The following is a 21472-nucleotide window of genomic DNA, read 5'->3' on the forward strand; positions in this document are numbered from 1 at the left end:
GAAAACAGAAAAACTTACGTGAGTGATAAGCTATTATACAACGAGAACATTCATATCCCACACAGAGAAAACCAAGTGAGAGAAAGAACACCACAAGACAGGAGTATAAAACTTGAGTGTTTATCAGAGGAACAGTCTTTTGGATAGAATCAAGGTTGGAACTTACCTCTGAATTCACATGTGGATTTCTTAAAAGGTTCTTAGTACGCTAGTCAGTTATAGACAGGAGAATGAGGGAGAAAGGTACAAAAGGTGAACACACTAACCATGTGGTCTTCATAAAACAGAGAATCGGCAGCTTCCTAGGACCCCCGAGCCAAAGGCAACACCTTCCAAAGTGTCCTTTCTAAAATGAAAATCTAATGGTCCGTTGCCTTGCTTATAGCATGCCACAACCCCACCATATTTAATTCAGACTTTGTAATGTGGTCCTATATTTATTTAATCCTGGCTTCACGTCCCCATTCCTCCTGACCATTCCAGTCTCCAGAAAGCATCATGTTCTCTCTCCCTTCCTTCACTTGGGGTTCCCTCATGCTGCTCCCTTGTTCAGAACATTATTCCCATCCCTCTTCTCCTGATGAAACTCAAGTCTAAGCTCGGATGTTGCTTCCTCCAGGAAGTCTGTCTTGACAACCGAGTCTGGGTTCGCTACACATCCCTCTTTGGTGCTGCCCTGTGGTCCCACACTTGTCCTTTCACAGCACTTACCCCACTTAGGGTGACTGGCTCCCATGTGACCATTTCCTGAGCCATGCTGTATGCTCCAGGAGAGCAAAACCATAATAGTCACACTCACCATTCTCTCCCAAGTGCCCAGCCTGGGACCTGGCACACAGTAGCTGCCTATTCAGAATCAGATAAAATAATAAATTGAGGGAGTAGGACCCACTGCCTTAGACCAGCGATACCTAAACAGTGATCCAGAGATGGGGCCTGATGAGGGATGAGGACGGACTAACCCGCAGTGAAGCAGAAAAACAAAGAAGTAATCAGTTTCCCAGAAAGTGAAATGTGCTCAATTTATAAGACGATCCTTTTTTTTTTTTTTTTTTGGGGGGGGGTAATATGTGTATGAGGGGGACAAATTTATTATTGTTATGGTTGACTTTCAATGAACTTTTGTGACAGAATAAAATTAGGTGGCTCTATCTTGTTCCCCAGATGACGTTTTTAAAATTGTCTGCTTCAGAAAAATCCAAATTTGTAAACTATTACCTTAGATGGCAGATTTTCTCAGACATGAAAGAAAAAAATGTTTATAATGTTAATAACTTTTAAGTGAGGCATCCAAAATGTTGGCTTAGACAATTCAGATACACTTGCCCCCAGGGTCACATGGGACATTTTGAATGGCCCCAGTCCCCCTCCCTGGGTGAGGGCCCCACAGGCTTGTTACCTCCCAAATTCACCAGCATCAGCACCTCCCAGTATGAGTCAAAAACACTGGTTTGGGGCTCTTCCCCTGGAGCAGGTGTCAGATTTGGGTGAGAGCAGGAATCTGTCTCTAACATAACCCTGCCCTGACTCATGGCTACGACCAGGCGTAAGTCTGGGAAACCTGCTCTTAGCTCCCAGGGCTGAGCATGGTGGGCTGCAGCCAGGGCAGAACCACCTGTAAGCTACGCCAGTCAGCTTCTTGTTTTGTGTTTAATTTTCCTGCCCAACAGTCAGCCTGGCCCGAGATGTTTGGTACGGTACCAACAAACCCCTCGGTGGACCTTCTCCGTGTCTACACTGGTTGTCATGCAGGTACGAGGCTATGATCCATGCGATGCAGCAATTTGCACCCTGTCTCCACCACTTAGTGGCTGTGAATTCCCTACTCCAATTATTACCCATTACCATCACCCAGGGTTTTGAAAAACATGAATGACCAACCAACCCTGACTAACTACATCAGAATCTCTGGGGTCGGGTCTAGGCATTGCTACAATGCTACTCAGAGCTGTGGTTACCTTATTGACAGAATGTAGATAAGAGGAGACCCTATTTTATGCAGTTATTGCAAAGGCAACTTGAGAAACCATGAGAAGCAACATGTTTTGTGCATTATTCTGTTGTAAGCACTCTACGTGTACTATTTAATACATGTTAAATGAGTAAATACACGTGAAACACTTAGACCAATGCCTGCCCAGAGTAATGCTCAATCGATAATAATAATAATATAACAATAACAATCGATGCACAGCATTATTCTCATCTCTGAGCTCCCGTGAGCCTTAGATGACGACCCCAGTCATGGACTATCTTGCATCGCCTTCTATCGAGATGCCATCTGAGAGTCCTAGAAGATCCTTCCCTTACTTGGAAAGGAGAGTGTGTTCTTACAGGCAGCACGTCATCGCCCTCTTGGAGGGTGGGAAACAGGTACCTATTCACTTACCTTTTGTAAAAATGTAGGGTTCAAACATCACAAACCCACCTGCATTGATGACCTGACATTTACTAAGTGCCAATCCACGTCCCATGACCATTAGCGCTAGTGAGGTCGTGAAAAGCAACAGGGACAGGTCCCAAGCCCTGTACCTGCCCCCAAAGGAAGCTTCAAGAAAGGAAAAGGTAGTGACAGAAATGAAATGAATGATACAAACCAGATAAATCTAAAAAAGAGTTAACTGAGAGGTTGGCGTGGAGACGCACCGTGACCACGTGGGCACTAATTCAGGAAGTCATCCCAAGGAAATCACTGTCCCTACAGACACTGATCCACACAATGAACCAGATGGTAGGCGGTGGGCTTGCTGGGACAACTATTCTCTGAAACGTGGGTGCCACTCAGGGGCTATCAGGGGGGAGTGATCATAAGTTATATATATAATTGCCCCAAACTATGCATTCTCTGAGGGTGGGGATTGAGTTCTTTTATTTAATTGTACAGACACCACTTGACAAGCTAGGCTAAGAGGCTCTCTCTGCAGAAACCCCAGGTAAGCAGGTGAGGTGGGTGATGTTTCCTTTCGTTTACAGTCAGCCAGAACACGGAGAATCCGGAAAGGGGCTGCCCACCCTCTCTGATCCCCAAGGGGTAGTATTCAGGAGCTCTGCAATACTGGCTGTGCTCGGCATGGCTCATTTTTGAATCTTGAGCACAGGGCATGGCACACACTGGGCATGCTGAATGTCCCATGAACTAAATAGATAAATGAGTTGACCATGAAATCTCTACCTCAACACCTCTGGTAAAGATAGACTATTCCTGTGAAGATTAAATGAGTGAATATTTGTAAGTCATTCTCAAGGGTGTCGGCTCCATAGTATGTGCTACAGAAACGCTAGGAAACTAGGATTATGAGAGTTGTTTCTTGGATGTCTATAGCTTCCTCTCTCTGATCCTCCTTTTTCCTTATAGCTCCAGAATTCCAAGTCCTATTTCCCTCCTAGGCTTCCATTTCTGCCTTTTCTTTTTCCCTCAGCAATAATCACCTGCTCTAGCATTTTATGGTTTAATGGATAAAAGACTGCCACACTCTGCCCACAGCTCAAGATACATGATAGTTGTTTCTTCTAAATTAGTCACTTTATATAGCACAGTGGTCTAGAATGAGCCTAGTTTTTTCTTGGTAGTGTATTTCTTGGTTTCGAGTTAGTCTAGTCTGGGTACGAATCCCAGCTTTGTCATTTAGTCACTGGGTGACCTTGGACAAGTTCCCTAGCCTCTCTGAGTATAGGATTTTCTTGCATGTACAGTGCAGAAATACTTCTGCTTGGATACAAGCTATTGTGAAGACTAGAAACAATGCAAGCCTCCCAATTCAGTGCATTGCAGACGGCAGACAAGAAATAGTATCTCTTAGTATCACAGAGAGGAAGATGACACAGTTTAAGATACACTTGGAGAAGCTTTGTGTTTTGAGCCAAGTGTTCATCAATGGAAGCAAGACCTTGTTTCTCGTTTACTCGACTTGCCTTTAAGTCTCAGTATAAATGCCAGCTCTACCGTGGAGTCTTCCCTGATTTCCCCAAGTGCAAGTACACTCTCCCTCCTCTGAACATTCACAGGCTTTTACCAGAACTTCTTACATGATGTGTGTCCCTCTCCATCCTGCATTAGTCTACTAGTTACCTACTGCATTAGTCTGCTGGGCTGCCGTAACAAAGTACCACAGACTGCGGAATCTTAAACAAAGTATTTTCTCATAATTCTGGAGGCCGGAAACCAAGATCGAGGTGTTGGCAGGCTTGGTTTCTTCTAATGCCTCTCTCCTCAGCTTGCAGACGGCTGCCTTCTCCCTGTGTCTTTTTCACATAGTCTAAATCCTAATCTCCTTTTCTTACAAGGATATTAGTCAGACTGGGTTAGCACCCACCCTAATGACCCCATTTTAACTCAATTACCCCTTTAGAGACTTTATCTCTAAGTACAAAACCATTCTGAGGTACTAGGGATTTGGATTTCAACATACGACTTTTGGACACAATTCAGCCCACAACATCCACGCATGTATCTTATCCCACAGCCTCTCCCTCACCAACTGCGAGTTCTTGGAGTAAAGGCCATATTTCACATGTCTGTACCCCTACCATGCATTGTTTCTGGTGAGTTCTCTGTAAATCTCAGTTAAATAAACACATTAAATAAAATAAACAATGTCAGGGGGAGAACGGGCCCAAGGATCTTAATGTACGTACTACTTTCAACTTTCAGCTAAAGTCAGAAGGGAGGCCGTTCTCTGAAAGGGAACTTTCTCTCCCAAAGCCAGCCCAGCCCCCACCCCTTGGAACAAAAGGTCTGCACTTCTGAATGCTTCTGAACCTCCTGACAAAGAAAGTTTAATAAAAGAGCCCCAGCTGTGAGGTCACTGACCACCTGAGAGCTCAGCAGAAGATGAAACACTGAGCTCAGGACAATGAGTGGCCCTGCCCAGGCCACTCACCCTCACAGATCTTACCTATGTGACTGCGCTAATTAGAGAGCCGGTGGGTTCTGGCCAGTATGGAAGATGCTACTGGCTTCTCCCTGTCCCTCAGGCCTTAGTCACCTTGGTGTTCCTCAGACTTCTAACTTCTGGTATCTTTAACTGTGTGCTCCAAGGCATTTTCCAGAAGCTTAAAAGGTCCGAAGTGCTCAGGGGTTAACACTCTCCCTCAGCCCCCAGTGGCCCATAACCAGTGCCTCTTTGATCTTGGTGTATAGATACCTCAGCTCCCTCCCCCTTCCTGTGGGCTAATTTGGACACAGTTGGTCTGCGGGGTTTCCCACAGCAGCTCTGCAGGATGAAGTCCCAGTCACCCCCTGTGGGCGGGGGTGTAAGGGCACACCTTTTATAGGCTGCCCTCCCGCCCCTGTAGCACCTCCCCACTTCCCAGTCAGGGTTCCCTGCCTCCCAAACAAATGACGTGCCCTTCAGTCTTTGACACAGGGTCTGCTCTGAGGGAGTCTAGCCTAACACACCCAGCATGTGTCGGGTTAAAACCAATTAGAAGTTTCCCTCCCAAGGTGCTCTGGCTTCCTTGGTGTCTTTGCTTAACCAAATTCATCTTCCTTGGGTCACTGTGGGAAACATGACCCAAGCCACACCTATGGTAGGATGCAGTTCATTCATGTAGGCTCAGCTCTGTCTCCTCTCTCCACTCCACCCCCACCCCAATGATTCTTATCAGTTTGCAAAGGCATCTGATGTAGAGAGGAAATCAGGATTCAAGGAACCCCGATTTTACAGGAACTCCAAATCTAATACCAAGCTGACCACAGTTGGGACTTGCCCAGCTGAGAATTCTGCGATGGAGAGTGGCAGCCCGACTCCCACTGCTTTTATCATTGTCTTGTTAACCACTTTGTACCAGGAAAGGGGAGAACAAAGTGCCCGGCCCTGCAGGACTAAAAGCCTGACGAACAGATTCAACTATTTTTTATTTTCATAACATTCAATGCAACACACATTTGCCTGTTTGTTTCACTGGCAACCTATGCTCATCATAAACCAAAATCAAAAGATCACATCCTTCAGTTTAGGTAGATGCCAGCGGAGTGAATTACCAGCACCTTGTTATTACGTAGAGATGTGAAAGGTACCATATGATGTTTTCTGAAAATACTGTCCACCTATCTTAGCAAGGTACGCAAGGTCCTCCCCTAGGATGCGGCCCCAGCTCACCTTTCCTTCCTCTCCTTCCTCACCCACCAGCCCTGTCCATGGGCTTCTGTCTTCCACACCATGTCCTCGTGGCTCGTGTGGTCCCTGCAGCCTGGAATGCCAGCAAAGCCACCTACCGCCCCACCTGCTCCAGCCCTCCTTATCCTTTTTATAACAAGTCCCAACTTCTGGTCAGAATGAATTATTTTTCCTCTACGCTCCTCTGCACATTACTTATAAGTCTAGTTATTTCCTTCTTCTCCTTCCCCTCTTCTTTAAATAATTAGATACTGTCTCTGCAGCGTGCCTCCTGAGACCAAAGGTTATCTTGCTCATCTCCATCGTCCTTCCAATCCTAGCCAAGTACACACACGGAGCGCTCAAAAACATTGTTCAAATGGGAAGCTACTTTTTAACAAACTATCTTTTAAAACAAAGTACCCATCCTTGTTTCTAAGGATGTTCAAACAATTCTACAGTTGACCCTTCGACAACATGGGTTTGAACTACACAGGTCCACTTATACGCACATTTTTTTCAATCAATACGTACAGTACTATACATGTATTTTCCTTATGATTTTCTCAATCACATTTTTCTTCACTTACTTTATTGGAAGAATATAGTATATAATACATATAACATAAAAATATGTGTTCATCGACTGTTTATATTATCGGTAAGGCCAAGAGTAGGCCATGAGGAATGAAGTAGGGTGAAGAAATAAAATGGAGTCACTATAGCCAAGCTGCTAAATTAATGAAACCAAATAGGATGAGGTCTCAGGAAACAATTGTATTCTTGGTTTAACCACCTGGGAACTTCAACTTGTGAACTTTCACATCCAGTGTCAATGCCTGGATGCACATCAAACCTCCAGATAACCCTGTGGTGACCACTGAAGGACTAAGGAAAGAGTGTTCGCGTATTCAGACCACCTGATATTCATTATCCAGACCACTGGTCACCTAGTGGGTCATCATCTCGGACCAATCCAGAAGCTAAGACGCAGGACGTATTAGTCTCAAGAATGTGACGTTAGTGTAACAACTCTGAACTTTTCTTTCTTCTTCAGAACACCTTCTGGGTTTTGCCTACTTGTGTTTCGGTTGGCAAGGTTTAAGACCCATGAATAAATCTTTTTCATTTATTCATAGCAATGCCTCCAGACTCTTTTTTGAGTTCATTCGACAGCGATTGGTACTTAAGTTTTGGGGGAGTCAAAATTATACATGAATTTCCAATTGTGTGGGGGCATTGGCACCCCTAATTCTCACGCTGTTCAAGGGTCAACTGTAGGTAGAGCTCTCCCTCTTCAGCTGAAAAGGTGGCATAATACTTCCTTTATGGAAATCTTCATTTTTAAATAACATATAACTTGAAAGGTGAATGTTTCTTCAAACACAGCTTTTGTAAATGGGATTTATAAAACGTTTCAATATTCTTTAGAAATTCCTAGTCAGAAAAGGTTACTAAGTTCACAGAATAAATAACCAGTTGTTTAAAGATTTACTTTCAAGTCAGCCAAAATTTTGCTCATGCTTATTTTAGCAACAAATATATCAATAAAAATTACCTTCTCATAATCAGTTGAGAGGTCAAACTTCTTTTGTATTATTTTCCTTAAAATATCTGGGAAAAGAAAAGCCACAAAACAATAGCAAGATTATTTTTTCAGTAAAAAATATAAAATGCATATTTAGAAAATAAATGTCTATATATGTTCACAAATTACCTTTATATAACATGTTTCTAAGCAAATAAGACCTAGCTGGACAATTAGCTCTAATGTGTCTTTTGGAGCAAAAATTAATATAAGACCCAAAAAATTAATATAAGACCCAGTCATATGATATAATATGATATAATATAATATAATATAATATAATATAATATAATATAATATAATACCAGGTCTTATACTAATTTTTGCTCCAAAAGACACATTAGAGCTGATTGTCCGGCTAGGTCTTATTTTCGGGGAAACACGGTAGTATTCTTAGAATTATTCCTATTTCTTAATGTAGGTAAATAATTGAGCTAATGAGGCTCTAAAGCAAAGACAGTAGGATAAATATTTCTGACTCACTATTTTGCCAATGGCAGAATTAGAGGGTTATCATTTTTAAGAGTTTTCAGTTTCTCACAATACACCTTAATCTAGACTAGCAAACAACATATACTTCGTTAATAGTCACTGATAAAAACATTACACTGAAATTGCTAATTCTTAATTATTCGGAACTATGAATGCAATTTTTTCTTTAATAAATTCACATTTATATAATGTTTTACAAATGAAAGGAATCTTACAATTAACCTAACCTGAGAGTTCTGAATCGCATGGGACATCTCTCCCTTCCCACCTCTAAACACTGCATGAAACCCTGAAATGTCATACAAAATTGGACTTTTTTGTGCCTGTTCATTTGGGGCATTTTCAAATTCTGACATAGGTTAAGAGCCACGGCCCATTCTGACTCCCTAATCTAGTAATGATATGGCAAACCGGATGCCCAGACAGGGAGAGTGACTTGTCCATATTTATTATATAAATATTAATTTTGTCCATCGCTGCTCATTTTTTTCTGCCAAAAGTGTTCCAATTTTATGGTGTCTTGTTTTAAAGGTTTTTAAAAAGTCTTACTGAAGTTTTATATTCAGCTCATTTTAATTATTCTGTTGCTTTTTTTCTACCTGATGTCTTCTGGTTTCTTTAACCAGATGCAACAAGACAGAATTATTCAAATGAAGCCTAAAATGAAGTTATAGACTTAGAAGCAGTATGGTGTTCAGCATTAAAACTGGAGATTAAAATGTACAGAACAGGTTTTTCTTTAGGGACAAACTTTAGAGAGTGAATCAGTTCTTTCCCCTAAATGTCAGGTTAAGTTTATTATTTGCACTCAGAACTCTTATTAACAGAAATTGCACACACACACACACACACACACACACACACACACACACACAGAGTCAGCCCTCGCAGACACTTAAGTGTTTGCAGGGAAATGTGATTAAGAGCATAAGTAGGGTTAAGTGTCTCTCTGTGGAGACACCATAGTATCTCCCTTTGACCTTCAATGGCAACATCTTAAACTTACCTGGTGTGGCCGGTCCCTGTACTAAGAATGACATAATCTGTTAATGTATGCATTAAATCAACACTGATCAAAATGAAAAAGATTATTCAGATTTTCACCAAAAGTATTAGTTTTAGAAGTAGAATAAAATGATATTCAAGTTCAATTTCGAGGCATAAAAGCTAGCGTTGTAAATATATAACCTTAATAAATTAAATATTAATTAGAACACAACTCTCTTTCCAGGCATAAAAGACTTTCCACGGGATCTTAAAAATCCATTGGACAACTTGCCCCTGTCTTGACTAAGTTCCTGAGGGGACAAGGAGCAGGTAGGCAAACCTACTGGAATGCCTGACAAGTCCAGATAAAACACAAACCTAGACAGTTCCAAGAGTGTGAACTTCCTGAATGGGCTGGCATTACACGGGGTGTGGAAGAGCAAGAGGCCTTTTGCCCTAAGGAAGGTATTTAGGGCCATGCTTGGTATATGATGTGCTCACATGAAAACGTTACCCTTTTCACCTCCACTCTAGCACTACGCACCCTTCAGTGCTCTGTCCTTTCCAGGCCTTCTGCTTGTGGCACAGAATGTGAGCGCTCAGCAGAACCCATGGCACCCCATTTTCTTTGGCCCGCTGCTTGATTCCACAGCCCCCTTGCAGGAAGGTAAGCCCGTGTGACTTGAGTTCTGGCCAGTGGCATGTGGGCAGATGTGTGCACACAACACTTCCAGCCGTGGCCTCAAACCTCCCAGAAGACCATTAATGCTTGGCCTCTTTACCCATCTCCCAGCCAAATATGGAGGATCAGGTGGAGAATTCTGAAGCCCAAAGGAATGGCAGAACCATTGGACAGAGCAAGCCCAAGGGTCCAGACCTCTCTACTCCACCACTTACTCCTACATTGGACTGAGCAGTGAGAAATAAGCACTGGTGCTGAAATTTTGGCTTCTTTGTTATAGAAAATGGTGACGCTTACCCTCACTGAGAAAGCTTTCACCAGTTGAGACACCCAACATTTTCCTGCTATGTGTACCCTCTATCTGTAGCCTATTCTACCAGCTTTGACCAAACAAAGGTTACCTCATTTTTCACAGGAGAGGATATACAGATACATATCACACAGCAGACTGAGACTGGGGGAAGCCAATAGCTTGGCACTCACGTAAACTGAGATTTTAAAAGCTATCTTCTTAAAAGATTGAAATTTCTGTATTCATACAAGAGAATGCATGAAAAGGCATTTGAACCCAGAAAACTCACTGCCAAATGCAATGCAATATAGCTCAGACAAAACTCATCCTGCCTGCTGTTATTCATGGGTCTACAAAGCCCTGAGAGTTATCCACGTGTCTGCCTTAAATGACCATAACCCCTTCACAAGCTTCGCTACCAACTGAATTTTCCTAATCTACAAAACACATGTTCATACCCAGTTTCAACTACGGATTCAAGCGTGTCTCTGCTGCCAAAATATTTAAAGAAAATGCTCTCGGGTTACAGTGTTATTCTGGGAAATGTGCATCAAAAAGGGATTAAGACTAAGTTGGCTTGAGATCTTGGTACCCTCTCCAAGAGTTATGTGCACAGAATGCCGTTAAAATGGATGGGGAGAACCAGCTGCTCTTTCTGGAGGAGAGTGAAGATTTATATCAAGGTACAAAATTTGTTGGTGAAAATATAAACTTTTATGTGATCTGTAGGTGGTCCCAGCATTTTCCCCAGAGCTCCCAAATGGAAGGGATCTTAGATAACAAACAGAGGTAATTCAGTATTATCAAATCTGGTCTTCCCTAATTAGTCTAGGCTTACTGGGTTTTCTTTCTATGCTTCAGAAATTCCTGATTCACAGGAATGTATCTCATTAATTCAAACAAACTCAGAAATTTCTGGTTATTTGGATAATTTGACTTAGTTTACCTTTTACCAAGAAAAATGTTTTAAGAAGCCAACTCAGTTGCATGAAAATGTTTAAATCGGTGTTGAATCAGCATAGTAAGTGCGATCAGTTCTGACACATGGGAAGTTAATGGAAAAAGGAAAGGCAGGGACTTGTGCCTCAGACTTAAGGCATATAAATACACATCTATTTGCCCATCATTTGATGAGAAGCCAAGGTCCTATTTGAGTATGAGACCTCTGCCTGGAATGGAGGTAAGTTAAGATAGCACCTATGGTAAAAGAAGCTCCTCACTAATTTAAAGGCTGACTTTGCCAACCACACCATATCCAAGCCACAAGCTTAGTGTTGATGAAAATGGCATCAGTGGCTCACAAAATTACACCATCTATACATAGCACGAGTATTTCAGAGAAAGCACTCAGCGATCATAGACTCTGCCTACAGATAGGAGGGGACTTGGCTTATTTGATTCTTCAGTGACTCAATGGGGAGAGGACTAGCCTTTTCTCTAACTATACACTCCACACTCTAATCCCCAAACATTGGGATAACTGCCTGTGTCAGTCAGGGCTCTCCAAAGAACCAAGACCAATAAGAAATAGAGATGCAGAGGAAGCTAGAGATAAGATAGAGATACATATAGAAAGGTTTATTTTAAGGAATTGTAGGGGATGAAATCTTTAGAGCAGGCTGGCCGCCTGGAAACTCAGGCAGGTCATGTTACAGTCTTGAGGCAGAATTTCTTCTTCCTCCAGAAATCTCAGTTTTTGCTCTTAAGACCTTCAATTGATTGGATGATGCCCACCCACAATATTGAAAGTAATCTCCTTCACTTAAAGTCAACTAATTGGAGGTGTTAACCACATCTACAAAAGTCTTTCACCACAACACCTAGCTTAGCAGCTTAGCGTTTCATTAACTCTTTGGGAACTACAGCCTGGCTAAGCGGACACAGAACATGAACCAGGACTCTGGCCATGCGTGTTGGAGCAGAGCACGTCAGAGCAGCCCTGTTGCATGCAGATCAGGCAGACTCCCCACCATTAATGGCAACTCCTGACACGGGAGCCCCTGCCAAAGCAAAGGATCACAACCGGGACCCAGTTAGTACAAGGGCAGGGACCACGCGTTGTCTCAGAGGACAGCTAACCTTGAGAGATTGCCCTTAGCCACTCCCCAAAACTGACTTATGTTTGGTGTGTGCTGAATTAAAAGGCAGGCAAGTAAATGTCTTTTGAGAAGATTTCTGTCTAAAATGACAGAACAAAATTAGTTTGTTACTTGCAAGGTTAAGTGTCGCTTCTCTGAAGAAGGCACTTAGGAAGCCCATCTTCCCAGCAGCCCTGTTTGGTTGAATGTGTTCACTCTCCTTTGTCACTGGGATGAATATGACCTGCCCACTCCTTAACTCACATTTTCCTGTGGCTGGATTGGGTGAGGCTGAGCGCAAAGAAATGATTTTGGGGACCCACAGGATGCAACTGCCTCTGACCTTGGACTTCACCAAATCCCTCGAGTAGCATATTTCCTGCTGCCTGTGATGTGCCTATCTGAATTTAGACTGAAGTGATATGCATTTTCGCAACCACTTCACACAGCCAACGTCCCGCACTCTTCAGTTTCACGGAGCACTTCATTCTACCCTTCAAAACCTCTGTCAACATGACTAAACTCTTTGGTTTGGTTTTTAATAAAGGAATTGATGCTTCAGACCTTTAGAAGCCAAGCCGGGTTTATTAGGACTTATCAGATGTATTCCTGCTGCCTCCAAGAATATAATCAAGTATTCTGGAGGGTGAGCCCCCTTTTTCTTTATTTAAAATACAATCCGGTGGGTACCAGAATTATCGGAGAGATTACTTCATAAATCATATACATGCCTAACCACTAGGCCATACACCTGAAACTAATATAAAATAATATTGAACATCAACTGTAATTGAATAAAAAAATACAACACGGGCACCCTTGGTGTGCTTTATACTTCATTACAGCTGTCAACATGTGACTGTAGTTCTTTAATTGACTGGAGCTGCTTGCATCTCCCTGAAGGACTGACACACATGGACTCATACCAAAATGAATGATGGCACTGACTCTCTCTCCCAGGAAAATGCTGCACAGGAAGCTATCCTTATGCAAACGTCTGGGACCAGTCTGGCCCTTGCAGCTTTCTCCCGACCATGGTTCACACTGATCCATGCATTGGGATTTAATTTTACCTTTAAGCAGCAGACAGCCAAGCCTGTTACTGGCCTGGGTTGCCCTTAAATCATGTCACATTCCTTCAGAGGAAGCAGGCACTCAGGTTGCACAAGTGAAGGGGGACTTTTGGGGTCTCCTGGAGCGTGGAATCCTCGACACAGCTGCCTGTCCGATAAGGTTCGGGGCTCAGTGGCCTCCCTAGTGAGGGGGTGCTGGCAAGGGGCCCCTGGACCTGGGCCAGGCGGGGCAGCTGTATTGCCAGCCCTGGTGAATCCAAGGAGAGGGGGCAGGGAACACCGTGAAGTATCTGTGGATTCTTTCTGGTCTGTTTCCTTCCCCAAGACATTCCTGGAAAGTGTAATTCAATTGACAGCCTTTGCCTCTGCTGTTCACTGGGAAAAGTTTGCCTTGAGGATGTGGTTTGAATTCCATTTTTTGGTCTTTACCAAGGTCAACACGCTTCCACACACAGTCCTGTGAGAATGTAAATCATCTAAACCCCATTTTGTTCTGCTGTGTGACAGAAGGCTCGTATATTGACAATCGCCTCCCCCCAACCAGGGACAGAAAGAGATACTAGTAGCAGAATAAAGGAGGACTTTTTTTTTTTTAATCCCTGTATATACTTTGAGTTCACTTTTAATTTTTAAAAGAATATTTTGAAATTTTGAAATGAATTACTTTTATTGACATACTCTTCTAACACTTCCCTTTCTCCCAAATCATAAAAAGACATAGTTCTTAATACTATTGAATGAAAATTCTACTTCCTATAAATGTAATCAGATTTTACAACATCTTGTATGGGAAATGTGCTCCGGAGTCCTTTTTAGAGTATTTCAGCATGTAGAATTTGTCATTTTAAAAAAAAAAAAAAACTGAAAAGAAACGAGGCTAAAATCTGAAAAATGTAGATGCTACCCAATAAATAATGATTGCAAAAGAAATAATTAAATAGTCAAGATCTAGGAAAGCCCAGTTTTGTCCCAACAAGTGTTTGCTTCAGGCAAAATACACTCTTCCAGTGTTTTGTTAATAACGCACCAGAACCAACTTTCTTGTGGTTGTGTGTCAGTCCCTCCTGCTTGCGCCAACTGAGTTGTGGTCTCTCCAAGTGTCTCGTGTGTTTGTCCCCAAACTGCTTTCTGCTAGTTGTACTTGTGGCGAGTACATGGTTTAATTAAATATTACGTACACAGGTAAAACATGACTACAAAAAGCAAAGGTTGTCATTTATATAAATTCTTTTAAAAACTCAGTAAAGTGTTTTTTATGCTTTTAAAAACTCAGTCAAGAGGCATTGTTTTAAAAAAGAAAAAGATCTGTTGGATTCAGTGTAGGGGGGGCAACTGGAAAAGCTCAGAGAGAAAACCAGTAAAACACTAGAAAAAAAATCAGCCTACGTTTCCACCACAAATTCTTGTTACTGGCATAAAACACAAAGTGGAAATCATAAAAGCTGTGTTGCCGGGGAAATTCCTATCAGGAGACTCACACTCACCGGACGTTAAGATTGTTCAGTGGGGAATTAGGAAGTAAGAATCTGCAGAACAACGCCCCTCTCACCAGCGGGGAGAACTAGGCAGGTCACAGATGACATTGTTGCTTTTCCTTGGCCCACCAGAGAGCTGAGGCTGCAAAGCAATCAGTTCTAAAGAGCACCAAGTCCTCCGAGGAGAGACAAGGGACACAATTTCCTCTTGGAAGCTGGTGAGAAGAAATCACCTAAAATGTTCCCAAGCTCTTGAAGGCCGAGTGTGGGCTAGCATGCCCGTGTGGAAGGTTCTATAAGTTCCAGATACAGCAAGGAGATTCCCTTTGCTTGCAAGCCCCTATGGTTGCTCAAGAGTGAGACTGGGACAGTCTTTGGAGAAAACCTGGAGAATGTCCCCCCAAAGCTATGGGGGAGGTGATGGGCTGTAGCTGGGGGACAAGCACGAAGCCCCATCTGTATCCTTAGATGTTTCTCTCAGATGAAGCAAAAGCCTTCAAGTCACTGGGGGGAGGCAGTGGGCCCTCTCTGCCCATGGCCAAGGCAAAGCCCATTGCTTCTAAGGTGGGAGCACAGGCAAAAGCTGTCTGCAGGGAAGAGATTGGAATCCCCCTGCCTGTAGGACATGGGAAAGGCCCATTGTTGCAGGAGCACGGAGCAGTAGCAAAACTTTCCACTCTGGGGGAAGGTAAACACCTGTAGGCACGCTACCATTGGGATCAGGGCATAAAACTCTGCTCCCACACTGACACCGCCTCCAGCTAACAGTTTAGCTGCCATGTGGAGGAGGTACAGGAACACTGAGAACGCCCCACTCTTCTCCCCAGGCTCAGAGGCACAGGGTCTGCCTAAGCCTGAGGCTGAACCAGGATAACGGACACGCCGTGTTGCCTCCCACCAGGAACCTGGCTCCAAGTGCCAAGCACTTCCATCATGAGGGAAGTAGCAAAAGCAGGAGGGAGCCGTCTGTGGCACTGCTGAGTAGGGACAGCTAAAAGCTGAGGGTGGAACAGGAACACAGAGTAATATCCTCTGGCATGCCAGGCCCCACACTACACACGAAGTGGCTGCAGTCCACCATCCAAGGAATTTAAGCTGTGGCGCGTTGAAGGTGATGAGGGCAGCAAACCAACTCAAACCAGTTCAAGTCCTAACCAGAGGGACTCAAGCTCCCACAGTAACAGCCTGATGAGAGAGGACACATGTCCTTATCCAGATACATTCACCCCAGTTTCTACAGTTCTATAGGTGGTATCCAGCATTCAATAAAAAGTTACAGGACACACACACACAAAAACAAAACAAAAGAAAATAACCCATTGTGAAGACAGAATACAATAGAATCAGACTCAGAGATAATTCAGATGTTAGAACTTTCAATGACGGAAACTTAAAAAAAAATGTTAAGGGGATTTATATTTATAATTCAGGGTAAAATGAAATGCTTAAGAAAAGTATATATAATTTTTAGGATTCCCTGTATTTACCAACTTGAACTAACCATCAGTCATACTCATGTTGAAAAAGAGGGCTCTACTCTCCTTAAATGTTTTTTGTTTTTGTTTTTTACCATAAGTCAGCACAGTGGCAATTCTCTAAAATTGTAATAACTGGTCCTGCTCTGTCCGAATCTCCAACATATGGATTTTATTTCTTCCCTTGCATTCTAACTTTCTCAGAGTACGTTAGAGGAAAGGGAGGGGAAGTAAAGTGTGTTAATTGGGCACCATGAATCACTCACTGAGCTTAGTGCTTTGGGCCAGGTGGCAGAGCAGGAAAAGCATGAGATGTAGGATCAGTCAGGCTCCAAAAAATGTGGCTGCCTCCGGGACTTAGAAGCTTTGTGCCTGACTTGTATATGGGACCAGAAACTCTCTGGGCCTCTGTTTCATCATCTGTAGGTTGGAGAGAAAACAAATTGCTCCCTGTGAGCTTAGCAAAGAGATTGCAAATGACGTGAGGTGGGCATCTAGCAGACTCCTCCTACAAATTTTGAGGGGAAGCAGTGTCATTCTCATTCCCAAATGCGGAAGATGGGGTTCAGGAAGGTTCAGGAAGATGCAGGAGAGCACTCAGATAATAAATAGTGGGGCAGGAATGCAAACTCAGGATCCTTTTAATGCCAAAGCCTGTGTTCTTTCCACAAGGCAACCCTGTGTTGATTCAGACTGCAGGTCCAGCCTCACCATCTGTGGGCATGTGGAGTAACTTGGACCATTGGCTTCAATTCTCTATGCTTTTATTTCTTCATCTGTAAAATGGGGTTAATAAAACTAACTTTGCGAGCTTATTCTAAGCAATGTAAATACTACATGTAAAGCACTCAGATGATACCTGACACAAAATAAATGCCCTCAAGTGGTGGAGGAGGGGGAGGTGGTGGTGATGGTGGTGATGGTGGCAGCTGTAGTGGTAGTTTATGAAAAGATATATCTCTGGGCTTCTCAATCCAAGCTAAATATTAGCAAAACATCTATTAACGGCAGGTAAGAGGATAAGACTGGGAGATGAGAGACTTTGGTCTTAGTCCCAGTTCTCCATTTACTGGCTCCAATATATTCAGTATGTCCTTTACATTCTTGGGGCCTAAGTTTTCTCACATGTGTAATAACATGGTCAGACTACATTCACAAAAATATTTAATAGGCATGAATGTGTCCCAGACCCAGTACTGAGTACTAAGATACAGAGATGAAAATATACAATCCATGTTGTTAAGGGGCTCATACAGGGATGACATAAACAGCCCACTGGCATGGCGGATACAGAGATACAAAGAAGCAGACGTGCCATGTGGGAGGATGCGGCCATGCAAGGTTCAGTATCAGCGGGGTAGGTTAGGAGAGTTGTGGGGAGTAAGGAAGACTTACCGGAGAAGGTGATATTTAAACTGTCTTAAAAGAGTAGAAATGTATCCAATTATTAAGTGACAAGGAAGAAATTTCAGGGAAAAAGAACAGAATGTATAGGTGCAAATAAAATGACTGGTTTAAGGAATTACAAATAATTGGTACTGTTTAAATTCAAAATCCAAGGTGGGAGATGAGGAAAGACAGAAAATTAGCATAGCAGTTAAGAACAGAGAATTCCAGCCCTGTCATTTAATGGCTACGTGGCCTTTTGCAAGTCGCTTAACCATTTTGTGCCTCAGATTCCTCATCTGTAAATGTTAAGCTATCTTATCAGTAAGAATCTGTTGAGTAGTGGGAGGCCGTTAACAAATAATTATCTCTAAGCTCCCTAAAAACTCTAAATATCCATCACTCTGTTAAGGATGTACCTGCTGTTTGTCAAGACTTCACGAGCTCAAAATGAGCTGATATTTATGTCATAAGATGCTGAGTGGAGGGCATTGGCTTGGGCATGGGTTGAGTGGGATGCAAAGCCTCACCGGATGTGCTTTGGGAGGTCAGACTCCACACAAGATTCCGTCTCTCTGGGATCAACAGTAGACCCACATTGGCTGACTGGTCAGGGTGCCCAGGCCCAGGGCTGTCTTTGGTCACAAAATGTTTTTTCTGGAAACAAGTAAGCTGGGACCTGATTCCTGACACCGGTTGAGTGAGACCAGCATTTTAACACAGTCTTCCAGTTATTCCTAGTGGCGGGGATGACAGCAGAGATAGAAACTCAGAATGAGACTGGGATTAGTAAGAGCTCAGTGCCCCCCCCCCCAAGACAACTTCCTAAACCCGATACAAATATGACATCTGCTTATTTGCTTTGAATCTCTCCTACATAAACTTCCCGAGTGTCAGAAAACAAAACCCCAAATGAAGAGAAAGGGAATGAAATACCCAAAGACCATTAAATTCTTTCAATTTTAACACAAACCAACTTCTGCTGGATTTCTATCTATAGGCATAGAGATTATTAGCTATGGGATCAGAAAACGGGCAGCCAGTGGAGATGAAAAGGAAACGCTTTACGGGGTGGCTGGTTAACTCAGTTGGTTAGAGCGCAATACTCATTACCACTAGGGTTGCCGGTTCGATCCCCATGTGGGCCACTGTGAGCTGCGCCCTCCACAACTAGATTGAAACAACTACTTGACTTGGAGCTGATGGGTCCTGGAAAAACACACTTAACATAAATGAAAGTTAAAAACAAATGCAGATGATGCTTAAAAGTTCTAAGTTCCTTAAGAATAGAAATGGTACTGTTCTTTGGGCCATTTCTAGAAACTGTCAGAAAGTAAGGAATTTAAGTAATAAATTTTCCTAAATACATTATATCTGCATTTAAAAAAAGAAAGAAAGAAAAAGAAAAGGAATGCTTTATGATAGCTCAGTACTTGGGGGGCCCTCACTGAGAATCCCAGGCCCAATAAAACTTCCTCAGTAATCGGAAAAGCTCAGGGCTCCCTACCCTATTTCTACATCTGTGTGTAAAAACATACATTCACTGAACTCCCACAGAATCCAAATCCTTTAGCTCTGTTCAGGCCACTCACAAAATCACCACTGATTGAATCCTTGGGAAACCCTAGACTATGTGGGTTTACCTCATTCCCATAACATGGTACCAGGACACTTCTGATATAGTAGGAAGCTTACTAACTACTACCGTGTTTCCCCGAAAATAAGGCCTAGCCAATCAGCTCTAACGCGTCTCTTGGAGCAACAATTAATATAAGAAACGATATTATATATTGTTATAGACCCGGTCTTATAGTAAAATAAGACTGGGTCTTACATTAATTTTTGCTCCAAAAGATGCATTAGAGCTGATTGTCTGGCTAGGTCTTATTTTTGGGGAAACATGGTAACAAATGGGGGAAAGAAATGATAGAACATTACCATTTTATAACCATCACAGTGATGATTTATTAAGGCAAGAATATAATCTATGGACGCTAAAAGCACTAGGCAAATGATCGTTGGGGAACAGGACAGGATATGGAAAGATCTGGAAGATACCACTGTAACCAAACCATCAAACCTAATTTCACCAATAATGGGACAAATTGACATCAATCCTGATGTGATCCATTGAGCGGGTACAGCATTTGTGTAGGACCCCAGACAAAATATTTTATTTGAATTTGATCCTGAGAAATCAAGATAATTTCAAAATTGAGAGACATTTTTCGGGGAAAAGTGGCTTAGGCTCTTCAAAAAATTTTGTATATCATAAAGACAAAAAAAAAGGGGGGATTAGGGAATTGTTCTAGATTAGAGGAGATTAAATTGACTCAGGCAAAGCAGGATTCTTGACCAGATCTAGGGAATAAAAAATATAAAGAACGTTAATAGAAAATTTTGAGAAATACAAATATAAACTGTATATTAGATAAAAGTGTCATCCTAAAGTTAAATGTCTTCAGTGTCATCCTTGCATGTTGTCATGTAGAATAATGACTTATTCTTCTGAGATGCACATACATATTTAGTGGTGTGGCAAAATATTAATAATTGATGAATCCAGGTAAAGGATACAGAGGTGTTCATTTATACTATTATAACATTTCTAAAGATTTTAAATTATTCAAAATAAAAATCAGGGGCCAGCCCGGTGGCTCAGGAGGTTAGAGCTCCAAGCTCCTAACTCCGAAGGCTGCCAGTTCGATTCCCACATGGGCCAGTGGGCTCTCAAGCACAAGGTTGCCGGTTCAACTCCTCAAGTCCCGCAAGGGATGGTGGGCTCCGCCCCCTGCAACTAAGATTGAACACGGCAGCTTGAGCTGAGCTGCCTCCCAGATAGCTCAGTTGGTTGGAGTGCATCCTCTCAACCACAAGGTTGCTGGTTCGACTCCCGCAAGGGTTGGTGATCTGTGCCCCCTGCAACTAGAAACGGCGACTGGACCTGGAGCTGAGCTGCGCCCTCCACAACTAAGACTGAAATGACAACAACTTGACTTGGAAAAAAGGCCTGGAAGTACACACTGTTCCCCAATAAAGTCCTGTTTCCCTTCCCCAATAAAATCTTTAAAAAAAAAAAAAAAGAAAAACCAGGAAGGAAAAATGTTCCTGGATTTTTTCCCATCTTTCTCTGTAAATTCTTTCAAACTCTTTTTTTCCAAACTGTACTTCCAGTACCCAGTAGCCAGTTAACCTATTTTCCTGCTTATTAAGCTCAAAACTTTTGGACTCGGTTTTGGAGAGTCACAATGTTTTGTGGTTTCCTTCTTCCTTGCTGGGATTCTGATTCAAAGGAAGAAAGGACTCAGTAAAAAGATAATCAAGGAAATGTGGATATTAAACTTAATAATGAGAATGAACAGTAAAAAACTAGTATAAATTTTGGTGAGTTGGATAGCAAAAAGAAAATTCCATATTCTTTAGAAATTCACATTGAGGTGGAAGGTGAAATGATGTTACACATGACTTCTAGCCAAAAAAAAAAAAATTTAAGAAAAAAGAAGACACTAGAGGAAACAAGATAAAACCACATATTTTTTTTTTTTCAACAGGACAACTGGCATATGGAGAATTCATTGTATTATCTTTTTTTCAAGTTTGGGATAGGTTTGAAATTTTTTATTGTAAATAATCTTACTTCCCTCACACTCCACCATCCAACTCAGCTCTTCATCACATCTAATCTACTTTTAATGAAGTCGCCTACTGATTATTCCTTTGGCCTCCCTCTCCTCTCCTACTCTATTCCATTCTATTAGATTAATTAGTCTACAACCACTTTTATGTTATCATTAAAACTATCTGTAATGTGACCCTCTCCTTCCAATTAAAATCAAAGTAAGCGCA

General features: G+C 42.3%; 1 protein-coding gene across 8 annotated transcripts in view; it reads right to left on the reverse strand.

The window, feature by feature from the left end:
* The window catches only part of PROM1 (prominin 1), a 123217-nt gene that overhangs the window by 44536 nt on the left and 57209 nt on the right, over positions 1–21472 (reverse strand). For all 8 annotated transcript variants that reach the window (XM_074321631.1, XM_074321611.1, XM_019713028.2 and 5 more), the window contains exon 3: positions 7657–7712. In XM_074321631.1, the coding sequence (XP_074177732.1) occupies positions 7657–7712 (56 nt within the window). The remainder of the gene's footprint in view (positions 1–7656; positions 7713–21472) is intronic.

Source organism: Rhinolophus sinicus, linkage group LG02 (genome assembly GCF_036562045.2).
Source record: "Rhinolophus sinicus isolate RSC01 linkage group LG02, ASM3656204v1, whole genome shotgun sequence".
Taxonomy (NCBI): domain Eukaryota; kingdom Metazoa; phylum Chordata; class Mammalia; order Chiroptera; family Rhinolophidae; genus Rhinolophus; species Rhinolophus sinicus.